At 40.1% G+C, this 24,194-nt stretch overlaps 1 protein-coding gene and 1 long non-coding RNA gene across 6 annotated transcripts in view; both read right to left on the bottom strand.

Moving 5' to 3' along the window:
• The window catches only part of CEP120 (centrosomal protein 120), a 77,013-nt gene extending 71,477 nt beyond the window's left edge, over window positions 1-5,536 (bottom strand). Inside the window, exons 1-3 of one of the 5 annotated variants that reach the window (XM_033181426.1) lie at window positions 5,429-5,536; window positions 4,877-4,957; window positions 369-525 (exon numbers count right to left, since the gene is read on the bottom strand). In XM_033181426.1, coding sequence (XP_033037317.1) covers window positions 369-525; window positions 4,877-4,925 — 206 coding nt within the window. In that variant the 5' untranslated portion in view covers window positions 4,926-4,957; window positions 5,429-5,536. Of the gene's footprint in view, window positions 1-368; window positions 526-4,876; window positions 5,323-5,428 lie in introns of those variants that run through there. The other 4 variants (XM_033181425.1, XM_033181423.1, XR_004430112.1 and 1 more) reach the window with 4 other exon arrangements.
• Window positions 5,537-14,017: 8,481 nt separating this feature from the next.
• On the bottom strand, window positions 14,018-20,600 carry LOC117064621. Its single transcript, XR_004429558.1, has 3 exons — window positions 20,385-20,600; window positions 19,062-19,130; window positions 14,018-14,124 (listed from the first exon to the last, which is right to left on the bottom strand). It is a non-coding gene; the product is annotated as an uncharacterized LOC117064621 (long non-coding RNA).
• Window positions 20,601-24,194: the final 3,594 nt, after the last annotated feature.

Here is a 24,194-nt window from a genome sequence, read left to right as displayed (position 1 = left end):
GAGATACAAAATTTATAGGTTGAACATTCCTGATTTGAAATGCTCCAAATTCTAAAACTTTGAGTGCTGACGTAATGCCACAAATGGAAAATTCCACACACAAGCATTTAACACATACTTCATTTTATGAAAAATTTACTTAAAACATTATGTAAAACTACCTTTGACTATGTGTATAATGTAAAACACAAATAAATTTCATGTTTAGACTTGGGTCTCATCCCTGAGGTATTTGATTATGCAGATATTCCAAAAATCTGAAACACTTCTGGTCGCAAGTATTAAATACTCAACCCGCATTTATTTATAACAGCCTGAAAAACAAGAAACCAATAAAGAAGCTACTTTAAAATGAAAATGATAATCACCTATGCTGATGAAGTGCCTTCCTGTCAATTTCCCAGGCTAACTCAGTAGCAAATTCTGGCTGGTCAGTGTGGTTCACAGGATCAGTAGCCAACTGTTCTCCATCAAACTTTGCTTCCACTACAAGCATATGCTTTGGACGTTTGGGGAAATGGCGACCTGGAGAAACAGAATATACAGATTAATCAAAAGTGTACAAAAATCAAACAGGATCATTTAGCATGTGTTTTCTTGTTTGGTGGTTTTTTTTTTTGAGATGGAGTCTTACTCTGTTGCCCAGGCTGGAGTGCAGTGGTGCAATCTCAGCTCACTGCAACCTCTGCCTCCCAGGTTCTTCTCCTACATCAGCCTCCCGAGTAGCTGGGATTACAGGCGCACGCCACCAAACCCAGCTAATTTTTGTATTTTTAGTAGAGACAGGGTTTTGCCACGTTGGACCTCCTGACTTCAGGTGATCTACCCGCCTCAGCCTCCCAAAGTGCTGGGATTACAGGCATGAGCCACCACGCCCAGCCTAGCATGTGTTTTTTAAAACTAGTATCTGTTAAGTGTGGTTGACATGCATTCCATAAGCTACCTCACTAATGCAGGCTGACATATACACCCACCTTCATAATTCATAAGAAACATGAATCAAATGGAAAGCTATAATTTACAAATATGTGCTTCTCAAACATTAGTGTGCACATGAATCACTTAGGGACCCTGTTAAAATGCAGATTCTGACTCAGTAGATTTAGGGTGGGCCTAAGATTCCACATTTCTAACAAGATCTAAGGTGATGTGAATGCTGCTGTCCTTGGTTCACACTTTGAGTAGGAATGATCTCAACAACATCTGGAATTAAAGACTTAATGTGATTACATGAATTTTAGATATTACTATAGCAGTCCTTAATAGAGAACAGTCATCTGAAGAGCTGGGAGATAAATTACTAAAAACAAACTTGTTTGCATCTTAATTTTTCCATTAACTCAGTTAAGAATACTTTCCTGGTGAAATCCTGTCTCTACTAAAAATGCAAAAAATTAGCCGGGCGTGGTGGCAAGCACCTGTAGTCCCAGCTACTCTGGAGGCTGAGGCAGGAGAATAGCTTGAACCCTGGCGGCAGAGATCACAGTGAGCCGAGATCGTGTCACTGCACTACAGCCTGGGCAACAGAGCAATACTCCATCTCAAAAAAAAAAGAATACTTTCCAAGTTAGCTAAAGAAAAACAGCCACATGGATTCCTTCATTCTATTCTCAAGGACAACACTGTATACTATCAAGCAATACACATCACTTTTCATTTGTACTGCTAAACCCCATTTCATCAGTGTTTACTGAAGACATTCAGAGTCAGGTATTATATCAGATGGTGGAGTGCAAAATGAGTAAAATAGAGTACTTGCTCTAAAAAACCTGAGGGTCTAGTTAAGAGAAACAACCAAAAAAATTGAAAACAGGAAGCTAAAGAACATCAACAAAGAAACACTAAGAATCTTGCCCTGAGTCAACTAGTCCTCCTGTTTATAAATCTGGTAAGGTGGATCCTAGTGAGGGGAATTTTATCCACTGATTAGAAATCCCTGCTGCTACTCACCCTGGCGCAAGCTACTTGTGGGGGAAGTGTAGGAATTAAGCTGTTAAAAAGATCTTGACTGCTAACCTTGTGAGTTTAAGCCTGAGGCTCTCACTGAAACTCTGTATTAGGAGTATTAACACACATCACACAGCTCTCCCAACTAGCACTAACAGAGGCCCCCTCAGGACCTCATTTCTGCTGCTCCAAAAGATACCCAGCTTCCCCAAATGAAATGTCATATATGTCAAAGAACCTATATTTTCCATATTATTAGAACCAACAGCTTCCAACAAGCTTGAGAACAGAGGATATGAAGTGGAACAAACAGGTGCCTGCCTCGCAGCGGACAACGATACAGAGAGAATAGAAACCATCTTCTTCATCCTTGGAATCTAATACATAGCCCAAATTTTGTTCATGGTAAAAGCTTAACCATTTTCTTTTGAATAAAGGGCATTTCTAAAAGTGTAGTCAAGAAATTGCAAGTAACTCTTAAGGGCTATAGTCCCGAGTCCTCCACCAAGCCAAAGAACTGGGAATACATGAGGGGAAATGAGACTGAAAAGGTAGGCAAGAGGTCTACCACAAAGGGCCATGTATGCCATTCTGAGAAATACAGACATAACCCTTTACGACACTGAAGGACTTTAAGAAAATCAGATTTGCATTTCAGAAAGATTATCCTCAGTGAGTAATGGAGGAAGTCTAGATGTTTCTGGAAAGGAAGAAAACATTCAAGAATCAGACTATTGAAAAGATTATTACAATAAGTTAGGTGGATGATGAGCGCCCCTTACCAAGGCACTCAAAATGGAAACTCATTCATTCAAAAACTTACATGTAGAATCTATTATTATTAAGAAATAAAATCAATTTTACTTGGTGACCATTTGGAAGTTACAAATGGAGAGTGAATCCAGGCTGAGGATGACTCCTAGGTTCTTGGCTTGAGGCAACAGCATGGTTATGATGAATGGAAATCCAGTACAAACAAAAGAGAAGAATAGTTTGGAGGAAGGACCACACGCTAGTTTCGGGTATGTGTGTGGTAACAACCTAACTGACATCCTTGACTCCAGGTTCTCTTCCTTGCACACTGCTACCAAACTGAACCCGAGAAAAGCATTCTATTTAGGAATACATGCTGCCAATCTATTTCTTAGAACATTAATTCTAAACTGGCTTTCAAGGCCTATTTGCTCTAGTTGTACAAGCTCATTTCTTACCATGACATTTCTAAATATTCACCCTGGTCATCTTGCTGATCTTTTCAATGTTCCACCCACCATGCTCACCCTGGCACAAGCTACTCGGTTGGGAATCAAGCTGGTCAGAAAGACCTTGACTGCTAACGTTTTTAGTTTAAGCCTGAGGCTCTCACTTGAAACTTTGTATCAGGAATACTAACACACATCGCACAGCTCTCCCAATTAGCACTAACAGGCCTCTCTCAGGACGTCATTTTCTGCTGCTCTAAAACTAGCTTCCCCAAATGAATTGCACGTATGTCCCGGGTTGTCAGATCGGCCTGGGTTGTCCATAGAATTCAACTGTCACATATCTAAAGCTCACTTATTACTTAAAGAACTTCAGCCATCCCACCCACCCTACCCTCAAACCTATATTTACAATCCATATCACATATTTTAAATATTATATTATACCCCAACATATTGTGTCCTGTGATCTCCCCACATGGACAGACCTCTACATCCTTGGAGGGAAAGTAGATATTTGTTTTCTCATAGCATGGTCAGTTTTAAGTCTAAAAAGTGTTGTTAACCAAATTTTAAGGTTATTTCAGTCCTGCGTTTTTAAACAATAAGTAATCTAACCGCTCATAGTGCTCCAAATCTTTATGGCTTCTGGTCAGTCTCTTGTCCCAAAATTCAAAGATTAGGATTACAATGTTTCCTTTGCTCTCATCCCTCACACAGCGCCAGGCCTTTATAAAATACTCTCCCATGGGGGAAAGAATGCAGCCAGTCCTCTGCTCTGGCTCAAGATGACTCCTTCTTAACATATTATTCGTCAAGTGTCCTCAATTCACCTGTTATCTCCTCTGCTCTCTACTTTCTTGCAAATCTGTTCTCCAACTACACGGAATGTAAGCAACCTTTACTGAATGAATGTAACGAAGCAAACGTGTCTCGCTTTTCCATACTTGAAGTGCTCTCTGCTCTTTCCTTTGCCTGGACTGTCCTTCCCTTTTTCACCTGACAAATTCCTAATCATCTGTAGGACCCAAAAAAATGCCACCTCCTCTGGTGAATCTTCCCCAGTTTCCTCAGACAGAGGTGGTCATTCATCAGGGTCTTTCATATTCCGATGAATTATTTGCTGGCACACTCTCCAAGCTACATCCTTAGCTTTTTAGAATCAGGACTATTACGACATTCCCAGCACAGTGTCTGACACTCAATGAGTCCCCAATAAACAAATGTCATTCATCTAAAACACACTTTTTAAGAAATGTATAATACACCCTCTTAAGAACTGTAGTCCCCTGAGTCCTCCACCAAGACGTGTAAAGGGAATTGCCTCCGTAACACTCTGGAATTGCAGGAAACCTGTATTCAAGTCAAAGCTCTTACAAGTGCTATTATTGGGAACCGCTGATCAGAATGCGCTTCTCAGGACCACGTTCAGCTCATATATAAAAGCCATCGACGTGCTGCTTTGGATGAAAATCGTTTTCTCTAGATTCTCTGGGGCTATGGCTAGTCACGCTAAATATCACTTACTCCTAATAGCGCTCATATCCCTGGAGAGATTTTTAAATCAATTGCCTAACAGACTTCACTACGCACAACTTTGAACAAGTCTGTGGGGACCATAAAAGCACAGATGACAGGGTTCTTAAGGTTAACAAGGCCTCGGTCCCACACTAATCTTTTAAAACTCGGGAGGCAGCAGTTGCAAAAGCAAGCCTCAGGCCGCTCACCTTCTAGGATGGACACGACGATGAGCAGCTGGTCGGATTTGGAGACCATGGTTGCGGTGGGCGGTCTGGGGGCGAAGTTGCCTGGGGGGAAGTGAGGTCCAGGTGAGTCGCGGGTAACTCGGGACCCCCACTTCCCGCCCCGGGTCCCGGTCCCTGATGCCCGGACCCCGCTCCGCAGCCAGGTCCCACCGCCGTCTGCTGCAGCGCGCCCGGCTCCTCGGCCCCGAGCCGCCAGCCCAGACCCTAACTCTGCCCCGACTCAAGGAAAAGCCGCTCTGCAGCCCTGCCAGTCTGCAGGCAGAGACGAGCCCGCCGCCCGAGGACCTTTTGCCGCCTGCGTAGCCGCTTTTCAAACGCCCCGGCGGCCGCAGCGGCAGCCGCCGCGCCCAGCTTCCGCCTAGCAACCAGGCCCGCAGGCCCAGTGCCCAGGGGAGGTTGGAGGACAAAGGGTGATAGAGACAGAGCAGTCAAGGCTAGAACGCCCGTCAGCGAGCTTCGCCTCCCGCCCTTTTACGCTCTGTTCCAGAGCCCTAAGGGGGACGCCTTCATTACCTCACAGCGCCCTCTGCTAGCCGGACGGGGAGAGGCGGACGACTTGGTGTGGGACCAGCTGCGCAGGCGCACTACTGCTGTAAACGCTTCCTGAAACTGCGTAGCTTTAAGGAGCGTATTACGTGCTTTGTACCTCAGCCACGACCTGAGAGTTGTGTTAGTGGGAATTAAAAAAACAAAAAAACCTAGCTTGGCCGGGCGCGGTGGCTCAAGCCTGTAATCCCAGCACTTTGGGAGGCCGAGACGGGCGGATCACGAGGTCAGGAGATCGAGACCATCCTGGCTAACATCGTGAAACCCCGTCTCTACTAAAAAATACAAAAAACTAGCCGGGTGAGGTGGCTGGCGCCTGTAGTCCGGCTACTCGGGAGGCTGAGGCAGGAGAATGGCGTGAACCCGGGAGGCGGAGCTTGCAGTGAGTGGAGATCCGGCCACTGCACTCCAGCCTGGGTGACAGAGCCAGACTCCGCCTCAAAAAAAAAAAAAAAAAAAAAAAAAAAAAAAAAAACCTAGCTTAGCTGAGGTACCCAGTGTCAACACTGCTTAAAAAATTAAATCACAGAAAAATAATAACTTAAATCTAAACTCTAAAGTCCCTAAATCGGGCTCACGCGGCACCTCAAATTTCCGACCTTTGAAAACAAGTAGCGTCAATACGGTAATCACAGTACTTGTTGGAGCTGACGTAAACTCCCGGAGAATTTCCTGACCCTTAGAAATTCCCCCTAAAACAAAAACATTGTCACGTGGGCAATGAAATATAAAGGTATAGGTTCTTCCACCCCCCGCCCCCCCATCACAAAGTTATTAGCAAAGTCAAAACCGAGGCATTGAGATGCTGTCTGCTGACCCTTTCCACTTAACGTCTCCCAAATTCAGACTTAAGAAATGGTTCACGACTTGTAAAGGGAACGGCCTCCTAAATACTACTGAAATTGCATGAAGCATGTATTCAAGTCAAAGGCAAAATTCTTTTGGAGGTTATCTAGCTTGAAACCTAAATAACCAAATTGGTTGGAGCGATCGTGGACACTATTAAGTTTGGGGAAAATTCTGCTTCAGAAAACAAAAGTAAATCATAATAGATAGAAAAATAAAGCTGCAGAGATAGCACTAGGTAGTGGACATAAGTCCGGCTTCTATTACTTTCTTGTTTTGTAAATGTAGAAGTTGTTTTCAGAGCAAATGTATCTCGCTATTTTCTTCTATTGCTTTCTTGTTTTGTAAATTTAGAAGTTATTTTGAGAGCAAATAATACAACATCACTATTGTTTTCTTCTTCCTCTTCTTCTTTCTTCTTTGCTTTCTGCCCAAAAGAAAAGGAGAAATACGTGGAGATTGGACTAATTACTTCTAAGGCCCTTTCAGGTCCTGTCACAGGCATTCTTAAAATGAAGCACTATTCAATGTAAAATCAAAGTAATGATCTACTTTGCATTCATCATTGAACAATGCATGATTTTTGTGGAAGATGTCAAACATACTTTAAAGAAAGCAGAATGATTTAATAAACCCCCAGGTACCCAGACCCCAGCTTCGACAATTACCAACTTAAGATCAATCATCTTCACCTGTTATATTATTTTTAAGGAAATCCCCAACATCACATCAATTCATTTTTTTGGATACGTACTTCTAAAAGATGAAGACTTTTTGGCCAGACGTGGTGGTGGCTCACGCCTGCAATCCCAGCACTTTGGGAGGCCGAGGTGGGCGGATCACTTGCATCAGCAGTTCGAGACCAACCTGGCCAACATGGCAGAACTCCGTCTCTACTAAAACTACAAAAAGTAGCCAGGCATGGTAGCTAGCGCAAGCCAGAAATCCCAGCTACTTGGGAGACTGAGGAAACAGAAAACTGAGGCACAAAAATCTCTTGAAATCAGGAGGCAGAGGTTGCAGTGAGCCAAGATCATGCCCCGGCACTCCAGCCTGGGCAACAGAGAGAGACTCAGTCTGGAAAAAAAAAAAAAAGATAAACACTTTTTAAAGAATCTTAAAATATTAAATATTTAACCACAATCCCATTATTACACCTAATAATTAACAAAAATGTATTAATCCCATTAAATATACACTGTTCAAATTTCTCTGATTGTCTAACAATTTTTTTGCCGTTGTTTTTTTCAAATCAGGATCCAAACAAATTCCAAAATACGATGATTGGTGTGTCTCCGGTCTTTTTTAATGTATATGGTTAGGCTTTGTGCCCTGACCCAAACCTCATCTTAAATTGTAATCCCCACAACCCCCATGCGTCAAGGAAGGAACCAGGTGGAGGTAATTGAATCATGGGGTGGTTTCCCCCCTGCTGTTCTCCTGAGAGTGAGTGAGTTCTCAGCTGATCTGATGGTTTTATTCAGTGCTCTTCTCCCTTTACTCACTCCCTCTTCTTCCTGCTGCCTTGTGAGGAAGGTGCCTTGCTTCCCCTTTGTCTTCTGCCATGACTGGAAGTTTCCTGAGGCCTCCTCAGCCATGCTGAACTCTGAGTCAATTAAACCTCTTTCCTTTTGAAATTACTCAGTCTTGGGCTTCTTTATAGTAGTATGAAAACAGACTAACGCAGGTACCCAATCCTACTTTTTTTTTCTTGAAATTCTTTTTTTTTTTTTTTTTTTGAGATGGAGTGTGGCTCTGTTACCCAGGCTGGAGTCCAGTGGCGCGATCTCCACTCTTTGCAAGCTCCCCCTCCCGGGTTCACGCCATTCTCCTGCCTCAGCATCCCAAGTAGCTGGGACTACAGGCGTCCGCCACCTCGCCCGGCTAATTTTTCTATTTTTAGTAGAGACGGGGTTTCACCGTGTTAGCCAGGATGGTCTCGATCTCCTGACCTTGTGATCCGCCCACCTCGGCCTCCCAAAGTGCTGGGATTACAGGCGTGAGCCACCTCCCCCGGCCTTCTTGAAATTCTTTATTGAAGAAACTGGTCATGTCTGCAGTTTACCACAGTCTAAATTTTGTTGTATAATACCAGTGATGTGGCTTAACATATCCTCTGTTGAGAGGTCTAATAAATACGTACACATTAACAACACTTAAAGATTAGGAAACAAATTAACAACAAGCAAATATAATGTTATCAGTGGTGTAAGACAGTACTCAGCCTTATAGACAAAGAGAGGCCCAAGTACCTCTGATGGAAAGAATACCCCAGAAGATCAGCGTTTGGGACCTACCTCTGCTATTTGCATGCCAGGTGACCTTAAGCAAATCACTTTACCTCTTTGAGCCTCAGTTTCAGCTATAAAATGACAGTATGCATGGTTCTTTAGAACAGGATTTAAATGTAGTAAATGCCACCTAGTTGTTATTTTTTATGTGAACAATCTCAGACCTTTAAGTAGTAGCTGTGAAAAGAGCCAGGAACTGTCCATCAGCATACATTGTTGTTTTGCTTTAGGATATTCAGCAGAGCTTCAAACCTAGATTATAAACCATTACTGTATGCCATAGAATAGTTTTAGGTCATAAAAAATCTGACAATTATTAACATTAAAGAAACGAACTTTTTCATGTAGTAGATTTCACATGATTCCCTTTATTTGGATTTTCCTCGTGAACAACATTATTACTCCTAAAATCACTTCAGCACAGCTACTGAAAAGTCACCAATTTAGTTGGCCTGGTGCTTTCTTTAACAGAATGTACAAAATCAATGATACGAAATTCCCCATCTAGAAATGGAATTATAATCCTATCATCATCTATATCTGTTGTTCTATAATCTAATTTCCTTTCATATGTGATATTAAACAGTAGTGACTTAGGTTCTAGTATAAATCATCACATTTAAGCGTAGATTTATGAGGGAAAATCTAGTTATAAGTTTATAAAGTACCAATTACTGCTTCAAAATATGAAAGTAAATGCTAGTAACATGTAATTTTTATCTATAAGACAATATGAGATTTATTACACTATAAGCTTATAAATTTAAACTGACAGTTTATTTTATTTTATTTATTTATTTTTTGAGATGGAGTCTTGCTCTGTCACCCAGGCTGGAGTGCAGTGGTACGATCTTGGCTCACAGCTCACTGCAACCTTCGCCTCCCGGGTTCAAGTGATTCTCCTGCCTCAGCATCCTGAGTAACTGGGATTACAGGTGCACACCACCACATCCATCTCATTTTTGTATTTTTAGTAGAGATGTGGTTTCACCGTGTTGTCCAGGCCGGTCTCAAACTCCTGACCTCAGGTGATTCTCCTGCTTTGGCCTCCCAAAGCGTTGGGATTACAGGCATGAGCCACCGCACCTGGGTGAAACTGACAGGTTTGACTAAAGGCTTGATTCTGAATTCATTAGTTTGTCAACCTAATAACTAATCATATTAGGTGGCTTTCTAGTTCCATAACTTTCTATCAACAAAAGAACAAAACAAAGCATTTTGACATATTTTAAGCCTTTCTTTGCTGTAGCTATGTCACCTTTTGGAAAAATGTTTTACTTTGTAGTAGTTATCTATATTTTTTCTCTTCAACCACTTCTGTGGACCACCACAGGAGGAGTTATGAGCTATAGTTCTCTTCCTCAGCCTCTTCCACTGTATACACACAAATACACACACACTGTGTAAAATTTTAGGCAAGCTCCCAAAGACTAATAAAATTAGCACATCTATTGAATAACTGCAGTTTGTAAAAGCTTGGTGACAGACCCAGCTTCAAGAGGTGCTTCTAAAATTGCTCCATTAGAAAGAGGGAATGGGAGTAAAAGTGATAACTCGTCCTCATCGCTTAGTGTCAAGAAGACAGAACCTTTCAATTCAGGATTTACTGTAATTAAACTTGGCAATTAATTTGGGCATCTTTGATCCCTGGAAGTAGGGCCTCTATCATCTATCATAAGAGAGGCAGGATAACCCAGTATCAAAGAGCCATATGTCTCTGAATTTCAAGTTCCATGACTTATTAGCTTTGTGACTTGGCCAACTCACTTATCTCTGAACCTCAGTTTTTCCATCTGTAAAACAGGGTATTAGTCCTTTCCTCACATGGTTTTTGTCAGAATTAAATGGGATTGCTTCTGTGAGGGACCTAGGCCACTATGAAATCTCCAAATGTGGTAGCTAGTTTTATTGTTAGTATGGAGAGATAATTTGTTGTGGGATTATTCTGATATTTGTTCCCTTTCTTTGGTTCTACAAAGTTAACCAGACCCTTTATATTCCCTCACCTTCGCCTATATTTATGTTCTATTGGTGATATCCCCAAAACAGCTCCTCTCTCCCTGGCTTCTTTTAATTTTTGTGGGCACATAGTAGGTATACATATTTATGGGTTATGTGAGATATTTTGATACAGGTCTGCAATGCATAATATCTCCCTGACTTCTGTGAAAGACCACAATAGAGCATGCCAAAGTCAAACCATCCTGCCGGTCAGGTGTGGTCAAGTAGTGAAGCGGGGTGAGGGCAGAAGTATGGCACACAGCTGTCTCAAGAAGCAGCCCTGCTCTGCTCCAGCTGATCATTGCCATGCAATAAGACAGACTGTAAGTTTCATAAGGAGATAGAATTATAGATTTTTATGTGAAATGCCAGTAATGAAATTTAGTTTAAAAACAAAAAGCAGGCCAGGTGCAGTGGCTCACACCTATAACCCCAGCACTTTATGAAGCCAAGGCAAGCAGATCACTTGAGGCCAGGAGTTCAAGACCAGCCTGGCCAACATGGCCAAACCCCATCTCTATGAAAAATACAAAAATTAGCTGGGCATGGTGGCACACACCTGCCCAGTCCTAGCTACTTAGGAAGCTGAGGCATGAGAATTGCTTGAATCTGGGAGGCAAGGTTGCAGTGAGCCAAGATTGCATCAGTGCATTTCAGCCTGGGTGATAGAGCAAGGCTCTGTCTCAAAAACAAAACAAAACAAAACAAAACAAAAAACACTGCATGAGCCAAACCGAAGACTTCTGCCAGCCACAGGTTTGTTACCTTCAGCCAAATTCACTGAGATGGTTGTGATAGGTGTCAGGGGCAGAGAAAAGAGAGCAGTAAATAAAAGAGATAGCCTACAGCTAGGAAGAAACAGGATGAATGAAAGTGTAGTGGAGACCAACATTCCACTCCTTGGCAGAGTCTTGGGGAGGGGACAGACACAGAAAGTGGCCCCGTGGGAACCCTAGGAAAGTGAGACCTTAGGTCCTGGTTTATCATCCTTGGCATAGATTCTTATGCCCCTAATTTGACAGACTCAGCAGGTTGGCTTGGATATTAGTCAGCTTATCAGTGACAAGTAAGGCAAGAGCCAGCAAGGCCTCCCCCAATATTTGCTCTGTGTGAGAACTCCAGCGCCTTTGCCCAACACTATGTATGTAGAGAGGGAAGCCCCAGTGATTACTGAGATTGAATTTCCTGTCGATTGGCAGAAGGAGATTGGGGTTGAATTTGAGTATAAAGAAAAGCAACATTTCTTGCACACTCTCCTTTGTGTTCTAAGCTTCATGGGATAGCTTTAGGCTGAGATGAGCGTTGAGCCACTCTGTTGTGATGTGTGTCACAGTGGCTCTCCCTGAGGCAGGGTATAGAGTGGAGGGTGGGAGAATGCCCCTACTCCATGGAGGAAAGGCAGAGGTAGGGACATTCTGAAACTGTAGCAAAGGGTTTCAGGCCAACAAAAAATGCTGCTCAGGTTTGCTTTGAAAAAACTATACCATTGGCAAAATGACCACATTCTAGAGACAGCTGACTTGTGAGCAGGTTTCATTTTAGGAGTAGAGATTGGAACAGATGGTAGATGCTGGAACACCTCTCTGTAACACTGTGACATTGAGAAACACTACGTGACATTGTGGGACTTTGGTTCACTTATTGTGTAATGTCTGATGTGTGTGGATTTTTTTTCATCCAAAAATCTTTCTTTTGACACACCGGAGCCAATGGCAGAGGAAGAGCTGGTGCCGGCCTACTCAGCTGTCTGGTGAAGAAATTCCCCAGGCTCTGGGTCAGTGTTTTGGCCCATAAAAGTCTGATCTCAGTAAATGGCAACACAGAATCTTCTGTACTACAAGCTATCTCTGGCAGAAGGGTTCTATTTAATGCTAACACTACAAGTACACCTGAAGGTTATAAGACTATCCCCTACTTCTCTGTGTTTCAAGGAACAAAATAGATAAACAAATAAATTATAACAACAGTCAATAGTAACCCTCCTCCCCTTTGAATTCAGAGGAAGTTTCTTTTTTTTTTTTTTTTTTTTTTTTTGAGGCGGAGTCTCGCTCTGTCGCCCGGACTGGAGTGCAGTGGCGGATCTCAGCTCACTGCAAGCTCCGTCTCCCAGGTTTACGCCATTCTCCTGCCTCAGCCTCCCGAGTAGCTGGGACTACAGGCGCCCGCCACCTCGCCTGGCTAGTTTTTTTTGTATTTTTAGTAGAGACGGGGTTTCACCGTGTTCGCCAGGATGGTCTCGATCTCCTGACCTCGTGATCCGCCCGTCTCGGCCTCCCAAAGTGCTGGGATTACAGGCTTGAGCCACCGCGCCCGGCCTGAATTCAGAGGAAGTTTCTAAACATACAACCTGGGTTCAGAGACGAGAAAAGCCTCCATCATACATTAAGCAACTGCACAAGAAGCTTCCGCAGCCAGCAGCTAGTAAGCTGAGTCACCCATTTCACTAGGGGTATAACAAAGCTCTATCCCTTGACTATTGCATCAGCCACAAAACTGTTCTCTCTGAATTATGGTATGTGTTTCTGCTGCCAACATAATGCTTTCTATTTGCATAAATGTGTACGTTTCTAAGCATCTAGCAAGTGTAACAGTTAACAGGAAGTTGAATGGTGACTTTTATTTATTGCCTTAGTGTTACCACCTATGACCCAAAAGGTGACACAGAGGTGTTGTTTCCCCCTTCTCTAAAGAACACCTGAGGAAACTGAGGCACAGATACCACTCCCAGTCTCGGTAAGAGGAGATGACACTGACTTTGCTACCTTCAGCCATCAGTTTAGCACCACCTAACTTTATATTCCTAGATGATGGGCAGAGGAGTATTGAGTGATAAGCCTGAGGCCCTTTCTATTTAGAAGGTGGGAGCACTTCCCTTTCTCACCCCCAAGCCAGGTAGAAGAGGGTAGGTAAAGGGAACCTCTCACAGAGATGGGTAAACCTGCTGATCAGCAGTTCACCATGAATGCTTGAGTAGAAAGAAAAGAGAGAAAGACTGTGTGTGTGTGTGTATGTGTGTGTGTGTGTGTGTGTGTGAGAGAGAGAGAGAGAGAGAGAGATGATTAATTGATTAGCAGCCTGTGTCCAAATTTGTTGTGGCAAAAATGTGTGAGATCCATGTGGGTGAAAAGAATATAATGGCAGGTCACTTTCAGTTATTTTCGTGTCCAAGTTGACAGGCCACCCAGTGAGAAGATTGAAGCAGCATAACGTTACCTGGTATAGAATCCAAAATAAGAACTGATTTGGTTTCAGAAGAGTTGAGCAGGTGTCAGAAGTCATTGCGTTATGCAGGTCTCCCAGAACAGGATATATGGCACTGGGACCCCCCACTCCACCACTCTGCAACATCAACCCATATTTGGCACTGGGACCCCCCACTCCACCACTCTGCAACATCAACCCATATATGGCACTGGGACCCCCCACTCCACCACTCTGCAACATCAACCCAAGAAATAACACCTGTGTCCCAGGAGAGACTCTACATTTAGCTGGGATCCACTTAGCATCAGCGACTGATGGATCCTGAACAGAAAAGGAGCAAGAGACAAGTGAGGAACACAGCCACATCACTAAGGTAAGGATATCTGTAGTCTGTCTCTGATCCCCAGGAAAAGGCTCCCAAAAAAAGGAGTGAAAAAAATTGATTCCACTCCCCCCCCAATCCAAGTCTCTCAGACAGCAACTTTGCTGAAATTGAAGGGGTAGGAGGAGATGAGACTTCAAATAGATATGAGATTAAATTTTAAATTAGGTCAAAATGGAACGAACTGACATTTTAATAGCTGGAAGTGATCAGAAAGCTTATGGGATCTGACAAAGTTGTGAATAAGGGATGGGAAAAAGACTCAGTGGAACATAGCTGACAGCAGTATTTGGAGAAAAAATGAACTATTTCATATTTGTACTTGACCCTAGTTCAGATTGTTGAATAAACCAATCATACATATTGCCACTTTTGATCTCCTAAGCAACACTGTGGAGGGAAAAGCAGGAGTTTTACCATGTTTTAACAGATGAGAAAATCTGAAGTTTGATAACCTGAGCAATTTGATAACAATCAAGAGCTCAGGTCTTCTGAGTGCTTATGTTAAGCTACCCAAGTTATTCTCAAAGTACCCTGAGAACATGGAGCTGTGCCAGGAAACTGGAGTAGAAACAGTATATCACGTTGTAGAGCAACAATGTTCATCAATGGTAAGAAATTAAAACATTGTATTTATAATAAAAAATAGAAACAATGTAGATACAATAAACATTTGCATGATTTATTTATTGTTATTTTTGGAGATAGGGTCTTACTCTGTCAGCCAGGCTAGAGTTCAGTGGCATGATCATGGCTCACTGCAGCCTCACTCTCCAGAGCTCAGATGATTCTCCCACCTCAGCCTCCTGAGTAGCTGGGACTACAGGCATGCACTACCATGACCAGCTAACTTTTTAATTTTTTGTAGAGACGGTGTTTAGCCATCTTACCCAGGCTGGTCTCAAACTCCTGGGCTCAAGCAATCCACCCGCCTTGGCTTCCCAAAGTGTTGGGATTACAGACATGGGCCATCACACATGGCCTTGCATAATTTTTAAATATAAAATATACCTCAAAGAAATTTGTTTTGGATTATATCTTCAGCCTGTAACCTACAGAAACCATGTCTATTTTAACCCTCTTCTGCACTTAAGAAGTAACTTGGGGAACCTTTGAGAAGCTCATTACCTACATTCTTGAGCCATACTCACATTGAAAGCTGTTTGGAATAGTGAAAGGGAAACATTTCCTAATGTTTAAGAGAAAGTAACATGCTACTTCCACATTATGCTCCATGTGGTAGAAGAAGATTAAAGTTATTATTCCAATTACATGTTAAAATCATTGTTAACATCAATATAGTGAATGAAATTATTAGGAAGTTTCACTTGGATATTCTAGTTACTCCAGATACATTTGGTTGAATGTTTAACTGAGAGGTACCCTTATAATTGCTGAGTGTGAAAACAGAATGTTAGTGTACTCTATAAATGGTTATAAATGTAAAGTACTTTTGCTAATTATAAAATTGATTAATATCCCAGATTAGTGAAATCAGAGATACAAAATAGTGATTTCTTTAAAAAAAAGTTTCTGGCTAAGAATCTGTAACGTCAACATTTACAGGCTTAACATTAACCAGAAAAATAATAATCTTCCAAAAGTTGATAAATGTAAATTATAGTAACTTATAAAATGTGTCTTTTTTATTACCATATTCCTAGTGCCTAGAAGTGTCTTGAATAAATTTATAGTAAAGACTCAATAAATTCCTATTTAATAAATAAATGAAGCTAAATTTATAACAATGTTAGATCTTTACACCAGTGATAGAGTAATAGAGATATAATTCTTATATGTATAGAAGAAAATAATGAATACATAATTAAGTGCAGATAAAGAAAAATGTGGCTGTGAGAGATTGTCTTACTCAAATTGCATTTGAGAAAATTGCCAGCCATTCTTTGATACATTAAGAAAAACATTATGATGCATTTATTTGATTTCAGAAGCTTTTTGATAACATGAAAGGAAATTATTTATTGCACAGGAGGAGAAGAGAAAGATTTACAGTAATGCTTTGGGAAAAGGCTAAAATATTAAGCTGACTGTAAACAGATAATTTTGGAGGGATGTAAGGGATAAGAGTAAGCAGGTTAACATTGGAAAATATGTCTAATCTATAAGTGTTAAGAGGAGAAAGAAGAAAAATTGAACAAAAGAAAGAAAAGGGAGGGATATAATATTAAGTTTATATGTTATATTAGTATTTTCATTGGCAGTACCACTAGAAGCCTGACAACCAGAGAATATTTCATTAGGGAGTGAGAGGGGGACAAGAGAAAGAAAGAGAGAAGGAAGGCATGAAGAGAGGGCAAGGGAGGGGAAGGGAGGGGAGAGGGAGAGGGAGAGAGGGAAGGGAGTGGGAGGGGAGGGGGATTAAAAATCTAGACATCTGAAGAACTTAAACCAATACCCACTGATACAATGAGTGGTATTTTCTGAATGTTTTTTGAAAACATATGTATTTGTCAGCCACTTCGACTACTTCTTATTTATATAACATTTACAAAGGATCAAGATATAGACTATTATAGTTTTGTTCACCATCCAGGAAGCATTTATTAACAAACTGGGTTCTGTTATCTCTATCAAGGAATATGAACACACAAAAATGATGTCTATTCAGCAGGGTGAAGTTAAAAAGATATTTTATTAGCCGGGCGTGGTGGCTCATGCCTGTAATCCCAGCACTTTGAGAGGCCAAGGCAAGCAGATCACAAGGTCAGGAGTTTGAGACCATTCTGGCCAACATGGTGAAACCTCTGCTAAAAATACAAAAATTAGCTGGGCCTGGTGGCCGGTGACTATAGTCCCAGCTGCTCGGGAGGCTGAGGCAGGAGAATCGCTTGAACCTGGGGACAGAGGTTGCAGTGAACCCAGATCGCACCACTGCACTACAGCCTGGGGTGACAGAGCGAGACTCCATCTAAAAAAATTTATGTGTTTGTTATTATTTCTTTGTTGTGAATTTTAAGAGTTTTGATATAGTGCATGCTAAATCCTTGTTTAAATTAGTGTCATTATATTGCTAGCACAAGTGCCAATGAAGTACAATCTATTAAGTTACTTGAGATAGGTATCTTGTTTGTTCACCTGTTCACCTCTCTATCCCCAGGGCCTAGAATAGTGCTTGGTGTACAATAAGCACTCAACATGATACATAATAGATTTTAGTCAGTAGATGGACTGACTGTTAAATCTAATCTGACATGATATATTCAAGTAATATCCTCTTTTGTAAAGTAAATGAATCAAAATATTAAACACTTCCTTGGAATATTCATTTCTTCACAATAAAATGTTATAATATTTTATTGTATTTGACTAGTAGCTTTCTCATTTGTCAAACTTCTAAACTTCAATTTTTTTTTATGTGGAAATCAGAGGTTTTCAAGGACTTTCTCCTATTTCCTAACTGGACCAAAGTAGAACCATCAGGCACCATAAGATTCCCAGGAGTTTCTTCAAATTTCAAATACCCCAATCCACATTGTTATCTATCTTGAAAAATTTACCTTTGAATGTACACAGGGGAATTGAATAAATTTATCACATATCTATTTTCAGTAGCGTTTGCTAGTGATTTCTTTTTCTTTTTTCTTTTTCTTTTTAATTAAATTAATCTTCTAAGTTTTAGGAAAACTGAGCAGACATTCCAGGGCTTGAGTTTGCTTACACTTAAAAAGCATTAAATGGTATAACAAATGCAGCTCAATAGATCCAATTGTCATCCCATGCAAACAGTCAACTTACCACTTCTAAGAGTAGAGCTTAGGGAGCACTCATCTTACACGTGTGGTCATGTTTCCTTTCTTGTTCTTTCCCCTAAAGTGTTTCTGCCTAGATCAATTTACCTTTTCTCCTTGCCCAACCTGGTTTTCCTGAGTATGGGTCCCTCATGTTATCATTTTGATATAAAGAGATGGAACTTCCTAGCAGTTTTTCTTATTCATTAACTTCAAATCTATTTAAATCAAACACGCTTTAACTTGATATCCAGTAATGAGAGAAAAATTATTCAGTACATTCTTCATCTCCCCACCCCCCTCAAATAGGTCGACCATGACTTTATTCAAAGTTAATAATATATCCATCTACGGCATTTATTTCAATCAAAACTTCACTCATTAAGATATTTTGTTAACAAGCCCTCTTCCCCTAAACAAAGTCTTCTTGGATTCAACTGTTTTAGATTTTTAGAAGTAGAACCTACAAATCATCTCATATTAGTTGTCTAATTAGTTGGTAGTTCAGATACTGCCCTCCCTCCTAAAATCTCAAACATGAGCTCCACACCCAAAAATAATAGAGTCAATTTAATGCATTTTTCCTTAATTTAAGAGCTTTCTTTTTTGGTGTAGCAATCTTTTTTCCTACTTTCTTATGTCAGCAAAATGGAAATCAATTTAAATCTCGACGATCAATATTCAGCCAGCTTGAATACTTTATTTCCACTGTGGCCATATGCTATTATAATATGTAGAAATGTATGAATCTAGCAAATTAAATGTAAGTAAATAATGGAAGGTGGATGGCAATATGCCTGTGGATCTGTAGTCTGCAAAATAAATACTGCTGAATTTAATGAAGAGAAATTGGAAACCCCCAAATAAGCATGTTTGAAGGGCAGATGATTTTTCTATCAAAATGTAATACAGGTGTGCCACAATTATTTTGGCACCTAACTAATCTTCAAAAACATATACTTTCAACGCAGTTACATTTCTCCTAGAAAATCATCATGTGATTATCTTGCATCTGTTTTTCATCACCTCCTCTCCTCCCCATACCCTAAAGGTACTGACTTCCTAGACATACAAATTACAAAACAGAATATAACATAATTTTACTAAAGAGGGAAAAAAGAACTCACCTTAAATTTTGTAGTGTTAATGTGCTGTTTTAAAATATTTCAATAAATTTAAAGGACTGAATGAGCGATCTGAAAAGACACCATTTTAAAAAACATAAGGATTATTTTTCCAGTGTTACTACAGTTATTGAACTCTCTCTTTAACGTAATTCTTCAGCTTGATGATGTGATACATAAATTATTCACAAAAAATTTATTTTAATCATTGCTTATCAGCATTGATATTTTAAGATAAGATCCCAAGGATTATACAGGTAAAACATAGTTTAAGCATAAATCCTATTATTGAGATTTGCTGAAAATCATTGACATTTTGTGATTGCTAAAAGCCCTCACCTCTTATAACCTAACCATGTTATGATGCTGTATTTAATAGAAACTTTTAGAATTAATATTTAAGATGCTATTTTAGGTAATTAACTTCAATCAATAGTTAGAGAGACTAAAGCCACTGCTTTTTTCTTATTCATTCCAACCTATGAAGCGAAACTCAATTCACACAAAAACCATGGTGTGGTAAGTTAAATGATACATATATATTTTGAAGAATTCTTCAATATTCTATATGCTGTATCAGTATTAGAGTGCTTCAGCTGCCAGACATGGAAAACTTTACCCCAACTGGCTTATAGAATAAGAAAATGTATGTCTTTGATATTTTAGAAGTATGAAGAGTTTTAGGATTAGTGCAGAGTTTTCATTTGTGCTATCTTCTCTAAGGTGTTTCATTCTCAGGTCAGCTTCCCTCCCTGAAGCCAGGCTGTAACAGTCCTGGGCATTGCAACAGCATGCCAGACTGCCAGAGAAAGAGGGGATGTCTCTTCTAGGAGTTTTCTCCTGAAAGCAAGAACATTTCTTTCCAAGCAGCTGGAGTCTCACTGGCTCACATTGGCCCTCATGCTCATTTCTGAACTAGTCCTGTGGCTAGGGGAATGCCACAGCTGACTTGCTCAGGCCCAATTTTTAACCCAGTCATTGTTGCCAGAAGTTGAGATTGCCTTTAAACCAGCCAGGCCCAGGAAACAAATGTTAACTGCCATACCAAGAATGGTGGCTCAGGGTGCAGCTGGAAGTTCCATTGCTCTAAGGAGTGTCCCTTAGTGGACGACTCGAGAGTCACTAAAACCAGTATTTCTGCTTTTATGGTCCAGCGGCATTTCCAAGACTTTAGATCCCTTGTAGACTACCTTCATGATTTTTCCATATCTGCCTACCACCTGTGCTATCATTAATATTTTTCTTGGAAATGATTCACTTCTTAAAATATAAATATTTGTTAAATAAAATCATATTATTTTAATTTTAAGAAACAGTATCACTTACCACAAAGATATGCAAGGCAACCTCATTAATTCAATGCAAACAATCAGATAACAATTTTAAAAAGTATTTAGTTAAGGCTAGTTACTGTTGCTTGCCAAAGGCTATTGAGCCTGAGGCTTGATTTTTGTTTGTTTAGGAAAAGAAAAGAAAAAAAAAAGATTAGGAAGTAGGTAGGAGGAGTTACTAACTGTTAAAAGCATTAACAAACTGATACTGTTCAAGGACTTCCTCAAAAGAACTGCAAGCACATTGAGTCACTTTCTCTATATGATTCGGTATTATTTTTACAACCTCACTTCCTTTCCAGCGTGCACACCTCTCTAGCAAACACTTGCTGGAGGAAGCTGCCCTGTGTAAAGCGTTAAAGAGCAGACCTGGATGTTGCCCTAGGCCAGCCTTGGAAACTGTTCAGGAATTGAGGAGTTACCATGAACCCCTACACTCTACAACTGAATGACATGTTGATCAGGGAATGCTCTCCCATCTGATGAACTCTCCTGATACAGGCTGGCTTGTGTCCCTCCAGAATTCATCTGTTGAAGTCGTAACCTCCAGAAACTCAGAATGTGACCGTGTTCGAAGATAGGGCCTTTGATGAAGTAATTAAGTTAAAATAGGTAGGCCTATTTTATAGGGTGGGCCCTATGACTGGCGTCCCTGTAAATAAAGATTAGGACAAAGAGGAGAGACATGTGAAGACACAGGAGATGACAACCATCTGCAAGCCAAGAGGCCTCAGGAGAAACCAGCCTTGCTGACACCTTGATCTTAGCCCTCATCTCCAGAATTGTGAGAAAATGCATTTCTGTTATTTAAGTCACCCATTCTATGGTACTTTCTGATGGCAGCCCTGGAAAACCAACACATTTCTCAAGTGGAACAACATTCAGAAGACACAGGTTTTGTATAAGTGCTTTGACTTGCTTCCTGAAGTATTACAGAGGCATTAAGGCCTAGAGCACATGTGGAGACCATTTGGATTTGTTTCTTTGCTGGTATGGGGATTTTTAAGATTCCTGGTGGAAAGCATGTGTGGGGAGACAGCCAGTGAGTACCTGTGCCTTGTTTAATGACAGGATACATTCTGAGAAGTGCATCGTTAGGCAAGTTCATCATTGTGCAAACATCAGAGAGTGCACTTACACAAACCTAAATGGTACAGACTACTACACACCCAGACTATATGGTATAGTCTGTTGCTCCTAGCCTATACATCTATGCAGCATGTACTGTACTGAATGCTGTAGGCAATTGTAACATAATAGTAAATATGTGTGTATATAAACATATCTAATCATAGAAAAAGGTGCAGTAAAAATATAGTATAAAAGAGAAAATTGGCATACCTATTTAGGGCACTTACCATGAATGGAATTTGCAGGACTTGAAGTTGCTCTGGGTGAGTCAGTGAGTGGTGAGTGAATGTGAAGGCCTAGGACATTACTGGACACTACTATCGGTTTTGTAAATACTGTATACTTAGGCTACACTGTTTATTTAAAAATTCTTCAATAATGTAGCCTTAGCTTACTGTGTTTTTTTTTTAATTTATAAAGTTTTTTTAAGCTTTTGACTCTGTAATAGTTGGCTTAAAATGCAAATATATTATACAGGCTGTACGAAAAGTTTTATTTCTTTATATTTTTATTCCATAAACATTTTTCTATTTAAATTTTTTTAAATTTTAAAGCTTTAAAAAAAAAACTGAAACATAAACACACACATTAGTCTAGGCCTACACAGGGTCAGGATCATCAATATTACTATCTTCCACCTCCACATCTTGTCTCACTGGAAGGTCTTCAGAGGCAATTACACACACGGAGCTGTCCTCTCCCATGATAACATGCCTCCTTCTGAAATACCTCCTAAATGACCTGCCTGGGGCTGCTTTACAGTTAACTTCTTTTTTTTTGTAATAAGTAGAGGGAGTAAACACTAAAATAACAATAAAAAGTATAGCATAGTAAATATACAACCCAGTAACATACTCATTTATTATCAAGAATTATGAACTGTACATGATTGCATGTATTATACTTTTATAAGACTGATAGCACAATAGGTTTGTTTGCATCAGTATCACCACAAACACTTGAGTAATGTGTTGCACTATGATGTTACTATAGCTACAATATCACTAGGCAGTAGGAATTTTTCAGCTCCATTATGATCTTATGGGGTCACTGTCATACATGCAGTCCATCATTGACTGAAATGTCATTATGCGGTACATGACTGTGCAAGGAACTTGTTCAAGTCAAGCAATTAAAGGCAATCCTGTGTATCATTTAAATAATCATGTACATACTTCAATGGTGGAAACAGCCCTGCACTTAAATGGAGCTATGAATCTGATTGACAATGTCCTCAGAGGCGTAACTCTTGCCAGAAGATGCAATTGGACCTTATTCCAAAATGATGCCTCCATAAAACCATAAAATGAGTCATAAATAAGATAATGATCAGTTAGTCTATATCAACTGAAAGCCATCTGTACCAAACACACATGGCCTTACATGCCAGGTGGGCCTGAGACCCATTTTGAGGGGTAGTAGTTTGACTCCTGAGGGAGGCAGCAAATTTCTGTAATGGAACTGGAATCATCCCTTCTGACATAACTCCCTGTAGCTTCTGTTATGGGTTAGAGGAACAATTCAGCTGATAGATTTGTCAATAACACAAATCAAATGCTTTCCTGTATTCTGGTACTTTAACGTCCTTGAGAACTGAGACAGTGTAGGACAAAGAACATCAAAGAGATGCTGTTGCAGGAATTAGATGACACAGTGATGTCAGGAAGAACCATCTGACTCAGTGCCACCCCAAGCCTAGGAACTGTATGCCTGTGCTGTAGCCATACACACAAATCTGTAATTATTTTAGTCATTTGTCTTATTTTTTGCTGTCTGTCTCTCCTACTAGGCTACACTGAGGTCAGAAAATATTCAGCTATGTTTTCCTCAGCATCCAGCAGGGTACCTGACACATTGTGCATGCTCCATACATATTTTTGAAGCAATGGTACAGGAGCTAAGGGCATAGACTATAAAGCTAGAGCAGCTAGATTTGAATCTCAGCTGTAAAGCCAGAGCAGCTAGATTTGAATCACTACCTCCGTGACCCTGGGCAAATTATTTAACCTTTTCCTAGGCCTCAGGTTTCTCATTTGTAAAATGGCTTTAGTAATGTCTACTTCATAATGTTGTTTTAAGGATTCAGTGAACTAACATAGTACCTGGCATGTAAGTGCCTAGTAAATATTATCATCATTTTAATGATTGGTTCCAAGATACAGAAAAATTGAATACGTTTAGTTGGCAGAGGATGGACTATTCAGGCAAAAGTAGATTATGCAAATCATTGGTTTTCTTACTACCTTTTTTTTCCCTGTGTGCTATGTAGATTCCTATTTAAAAAAATATGACCACCAAAACATGTTTGAAATACTCGTATTATACTATAGTAGTTATAAAATTCACAGCCTATTTTTTAAATTTTAGAACTTCAGTGTTCAAATCTGGTCAATCTATTTTATGTATAATTAACTCACAGTTTATTATGTAGGCCAATCCAGGCATTTGTTGTAAATAGTTATTATAGCATTAAAAATATTTTTAAAAATTAAGACTATTATGCATTTAACAGCATTCCACATCTTAATCCATTAGTAAAGGCCTGTCTAGGAGAGTAGTATCAACATAAGTTACTATGAAAACTTCAAATTGTTAACTGATTTATACAATCATCCAAGTAAACCACTTAAAGAAAAATGCATGTAGTAAATATCTTTTAATCACCTGCTGTCTG

The sequence above is a fragment of the Trachypithecus francoisi genome, unplaced genomic scaffold (genome assembly GCF_009764315.1).
Source record: "Trachypithecus francoisi isolate TF-2019V2 unplaced genomic scaffold, Tfra_2.0 Lachesis_group2, whole genome shotgun sequence".
In the NCBI taxonomy this organism is placed as follows: Eukaryota; Metazoa; Chordata; class Mammalia; order Primates; family Cercopithecidae; genus Trachypithecus; species Trachypithecus francoisi.
The sequence above is the reverse complement of the archived record's forward strand: the minus strand, read 5'-3'. Positions and strand labels throughout refer to the sequence as shown.